The 5,809-nt window shown below is 38.0% G+C and overlaps 1 protein-coding gene across 1 annotated transcript in view; it reads left to right on the plus strand.

Annotated features, from left to right (window-relative positions):
* LOC127959856 (zinc finger E-box-binding homeobox 1) overlaps positions 1-5,809 on the plus strand; it is a 33,762-nt gene continuing 27,953 nt past the window's right edge. Inside the window, exon 1 of the mRNA XM_052559253.1 lies at positions 1-508. Coding sequence (XP_052415213.1) covers positions 451-508 — 58 coding nt within the window. The 5' untranslated portion in view covers positions 1-450. The remainder of the gene's footprint in view (positions 509-5,809) is intronic.

Below are 5,809 nucleotides of genomic sequence, written 5' to 3' on the forward strand. Positions count from 1 at the left end.
CAAGCCATAGGAATCAATGCTGCAGTCCTCAACACGAGCATCACATTTTTATTAAACTACATGCATATGGCCTATCTTTAATCTGAAAGTTTTTCGCACGCACACTAGCCAGTTATATCCTATTAGGAGCAATACAATGCATGCCTAATTTTTAAGTAGCCCATGCATAACAGTTTATGACTATACAAATATCACGCACAAGCAAAATTATCTATTTAATAAAAAAAAAAGCAACTCCGCCTTAGGAAATCACACACTTTTAAGTGCGCAAATTCTTCTTTCTTCGAGCACACTTCGCAGTTTGGGCTGACACCAGACCTGCCTCCGATGACATCACCAGAGCCGCTCCTGCTGATCGCGACGCGCGTTTGAGCGCTGCTGCAGAGCGACGCGGAGCGACGTTTATCCGCCGATCCGTCCTCGCGTTCAACAGCCAAACACGGACACGACATGGCAGAGAGGAGCCGAGGAAAGCGGAGGAAACAGGCGAACCCGCGGAGAAACCGAGGTCAGTGTGTGAACGGATCAGCTCAGTCCTGCGCTCTTTTAATCTGCTAGAAAAGAAAGCACGTCAGCACTTCCTAAACTATTATTCCACGAGTTTTAGTTGAATGCATTAATTATATTTTTTTTTGCTCTGAATGTCGGCTTTAAAATTTGCTGAACTTGCGGTCAGCTTTGCATCATTTCTGCAGTCCTCAGCATCACATTTTCATTGAGTTTTACAACATTCAGCTGTACTTTATGTGTTGCACTTCCTCACATCCTCGTGTCTTATAACCGATGGACAGATAATTGTTTCGATTTGTATTTGCCAATAAAATTAATCGTTCTCTATAAACGAAATAAAAAAATGCCTAAATCGTTTAAATAAGTAGAACTGTGAGTTTATCTTGCTTTAATATTATAGAATAGTATTAAGAAGATTACAGCTGATTTTAAAATTAATGTGACTGGCTTTAATTATTGTTAGCATTGTTAACTTATGCATTATAATAATACATGCAATACTATAATTTGTAATCACAATTCAAATCCACACTCAGTTTTTGTTTAGGCTTATGGTATTTTTTTTTCTAAAATTCACTGCAGTTCTGATAGCGTTGTCTTTCAAAAAGGGATAAAAGTAAGCTAATTAAAACACTTTCATTAAAATGTGTATTCAAATTGCAATTAACTTTAAGTTGCATTTAAATTTAAGCTGTGCAGCCATTTCTATTATTTTGCATTTACATTTGAGTAGTTTTAACACCTCACTCGATAAGACTAAATGAACTGAATGGTTTTCTTGAAGAAAAGTTGCTCAGTTGGGCCTTAAAGAGTTTCATCTCGAGCTCTGAGCCTCTTCTCGTGGTCTCAAATATTCACTTGTTTTATACGTATACCCCACAAAAGTCACACTCAACAAACTAATTAGTTTCACATTTCACATTTGTTTATAGATTGTGTGTAGATATACCCATGAACGCAAGACAAGCTCAAAGCCGAGACAGTTGTTCCCGGCGCTATCCCGAGGTCTGATACAGTAGTGGTTCAGAAGAAGTGTGAAAGGGCTTTGCTGGACCATCTGAGCGATCGTTATACACGATTGAAGATGATTTGTTTGACATGCATGCAGGACGGTGTGTATTTGAGTGCATGTATGTGTGGTTAGAGAGCTTCCTCTTTTGGATGCGACAAAAGTGTCATTTTTGTCAACCTCGCACCCGTGTGTGATGGCCAGAGCTAACGGGCAGAAGCCCTCTGTGTCACCTCTCGCACAAACACACTGTGTTAGGAGATGTGAGACGTGACCCTACCAATAATAACCTTGCTTCCTTAATTCCTCTGTCAGTCGCTGATACCTGAAAGTAACATGAAGTGGTACGGTTCGGAGCCTTTTTATTCCAGTTTACAAGATGATCAGAGCAAATAAGTCGTTTAAATATGCTTATAATGCGTCATCTTATCAGTCAAACGCTGCTGTACTTTTTCTTTTCTCCATGTTTGAGTCTTAAATGTTTGAATCAGCTGTTTTTTAATGGATGTCAGCGACTGGTTGCACTCTTTATTGGCTCCATGGAACTTTTCCATTGTACAAAAGTTTATTTGTAGTTAAAAAAAAAAAAGGTTCTTTAGATTATTTGCACTATTTTTTAGGATCTTTTTGGGGAACCATTGCTCTTTTATGTGATTGCTGCAGAAACCCACTTAGAAACCGTGCAATCTTACAAGTAATTCATTAGATTTATATGAGACTCTAGAAGCTGGAAAAGTTAGCTCAGTAAATGCTAGTTGGTCAGACTGTTTCTTAAGACACAGACTAGTGTCCTAGTAGGCGTCCACAATACTGACTGGCCACATCTTCAACATATCCGATGATTTAGCAGTTCTTTTTTTGTCAAATGTTTAATTTGTAAAGAGTAGAATGCATTGACATTTACAGGTTAAAGTGTGACGTAAGAGTCTGTAGAGGTTTTGGGGGTCACTGTAAAATGACACAATGATGCACTGTCAAAAAATGTTGGAAAACATTGAGCAATGACATGCAAGAAGTTGTAGGTAATGCAGCCTTACATTGTGTCTCCCTCTCGGTTCTTTAACAAAAATAAGTGTGTGTGAGTGTGTGTGTGTGTGTGTGTGTGTGTAGGTGCATATGCAGAACAGATGATTGTGAGGAAAAAACACAATCGCAACAAACACAGTGAGAGTTTGCTGACGCATTCGTTGCTTGTTTCATGGCTCAACAGCACATTTCTCAACTATTAAGTGTTAAACAGTGCAGATTCAGATTAATGATCATCTGAATGTGCACGTGTGTGTGTGTGTGTGTGTGTGTGTGTGTGTGTAGTGGACAGTGCGATAGTATAGCTAACAGGTAACGTGCTCAGAACCGACAAACATAAATCTCAAAGTTATGAACAAATGCTCATGCAGTGACGTTAATATAATGTTTGTTCAGATCATCTGCTTTAATTGTTCTCAAAGCGTTAGCACAAACCATTTTTAATACCTCGTTCACGGAACGTTTTAATGAAACTTTTCAGGTGGATGTTCACTTAACATTTTCCAAATGTTACTGTTTGTTTTCGGAATGTTCAGATCATTCAAAAGTAACATTCTCAAAATGTAACAGAATGATACAATGATGTCAAAAGATACAATGGAATGTTCGTCTAATGTTCACATGATACATTTTTAATAAACTAAATACATTTTTTATAATGTTAGAAAAATGTTTTCAGAGCATATGTTTGATAAATGGGCAATTGTATCTGTCCAAAACAGTTTCCGTTCTTTAGTTTTGTGTTTTGCTGGTGTCGCTCTCATCTGAGCAGCTCCAGAAACGCTTCGCAGAATGAGCTTGAGATCCACAGATGTTGTTCAGTCTGAGAACATCATCCTCAGTAGCGAGAGGAATGTCTTCTCTACGGAGGATTTAGTGACGTGCCGTCGATTCCAGGGTGGCGTCCGCATCTCTCTCGTTTGTCACAACTCCAGCCAAGTTTGTGATTGGATGATATCAGATTTCAGACATCTTAATGCAAGATGTCAACGTCGCATCTTTGTTATCTGCGATTACGGATGGTCTTTGACCTTGGGTCTTGACGTAGTGCTGCAGTTACAGCTCATTTCCTCGCCTATTGTCTCTCTGCGTGTGTTTTCTCTCTCTCTCTTTCTCTCTTATTGCTTCTTTGTGTTTTCTTTTTTCAAGTGCCAATTTATTTAAACTCTTTTTTTTTCATTCGCCTTCATTGATTTCCAAACCCCAGCCTTTGTAGGCAGCTGGGGTCCAGCTGTGTGTGTGTGTGCTGTCGTGTGTGTGTGTGTGTGTGTCTCTGGCACAGTCTTGTCACAGTGGGCAGAATGCGAGAGAAAAACGACAGAGAGAGAGAGAGAGTAAGAAAAAGTCGCTTGTCATTTTGGACAACAGAAGAGAACTGGGCAAGAAATCAGAGAGATCTGAGCGAGAGCGAGACAGCGAGGAGTCCAGGCTCCAAGGTTTATTAGTGGTGCTCCCCAAACGAGAGAACTGAGGCGTCAGACGCAGCAGGAGAGAGAACGAGGAGAAATAAAAGAAAGAAACAGAGATTGGGACAGTTAAAGTGGCGCAGGAGCTGTGTGTGTTCACCGTCAGATCGCTGACCAAATCAGAACACTGTATAACTCTATATATCACAATATAGTTATTTCTGCTGAGAATGTCATTAAAAATTGCAATATATTTTAAACCTTTAGTGGCTAAGACTGTAAAATGTCTCAGAGGGTGTGCAAGATAAATTAGGACCAAAAGTCATTTTAACACTGTGTTATTGCATACATCACTATATAGTTATTTCTGCTAAAATGTGTTCTATTTCAAACTTAACTGTAAAAGTGGCTGAGAATATATGCTTTTCAAACTGTGAGATTGCAGACTAAGTTTGTGATTTTAATGCTGTGTAATATCGCAATATAATTATTGCTGCTGGACATTTTATTTTAAGAAATGACATGTTTTAAAATGTTAGAGATTGAGACTGTTTAAGTGGCTCAGAAGATGTGTGAGATAGTTGACTAAATTAATTAGGAGCAAAATATCAGTCATTTTAACACTGTTTTACTATAGTTATTTCTGCTGAAAATTCGATTTAAAAAAATGCATTGCATTTTAAAGTGTTTCAGAAGATGTGTCTCATTGCATGATTGTATCAAAATATAAGTTATTTTATTGCTGTATAATAGCTGAAAATGTAATTGCATTCTTGAATTTGGCAGATGCTGTTATTCAAAACAAAAAACATAATTTCTAAAATATTAATATTTAAAACATGCATTCATTTTTAAAGTCTTATGCTTTTGTATGTTATATAAAAAATTCAAGTGCACTTCAAGTGAAAATCTTTTCATTATATTATATCTCATTGGAAGCAAAACATTTATATAATTTTCATATTAACTCTCAGAACGATCTCCACATTATGATACGTTCTAGTTATTTTAATAGAATGTTAAATTAGCATTATCTGGCCTTTAATAATAATTTTGTAGCACAAAAACACTATTTCTGAAACTTTTTAGTTGGACACTTGTCTAACGCTTTTGAAATGTTACAGTTTGTTTCAGAATGATTAGAGAACAATCAGAAGTAACATTCCCATGATATTTGCTAAATAACAAAATGTTACCTTAACAATCCATAGAACCAAAACATTCCGAAAACATTCCTAAATAAAACTCAGTGGCAACATTAGAACGTATTTTCAGCTCTGAAAAGTTGTATGTCTCAGCACAGTTCTCAGACACGCTCATGTTAGTGTCTCTTCAGAAGTGTGTGTATGCGTTTCCTCGGGTCACGTCTGTGTGTGGCTCAGATGTTCAGCTTCGGTCACATTAAGTCCAGCGTCTCATAAGAAACAGAAACACATCAAATGTCCTGCCGCATTAAATTACTTTGGCATTTGCATCTGGGAATTTTGAGGCAGAAAAATCGCACATTTTAACTCACAAGAGCTCAGATAGCTAATGGGGGCTTGATTTCTTTCTGTTTTCTGTATCTCTTGATGAGTTGAAGGAGAAGTCGTTTCAGTCTCCTGAGCTCTAAGCGATAACATTATCCTGTGGGTTGAAGTTAGATGAGGTTTAGTGAAGTAAACAGTTGATTAATGCCGTGTTTTAACGCAGGATGAAGCGCTGATACACAGCTAACCGATGCCTCCGGTGTTGGTGTTGTTGTTTGCTTGTCAGAATAGGGATAAACACACACCTATGCAGCACCGGCCGGTTTAAATGTTCACACACACACACACACCCACGGTGAACACACAAGTGCATACACCCGTGCGATGTG

This window comes from Carassius gibelio, chromosome B6 (assembly GCF_023724105.1).
Source record: "Carassius gibelio isolate Cgi1373 ecotype wild population from Czech Republic chromosome B6, carGib1.2-hapl.c, whole genome shotgun sequence".
Classification (NCBI taxonomy): domain Eukaryota; kingdom Metazoa; phylum Chordata; class Actinopteri; order Cypriniformes; family Cyprinidae; genus Carassius; species Carassius gibelio.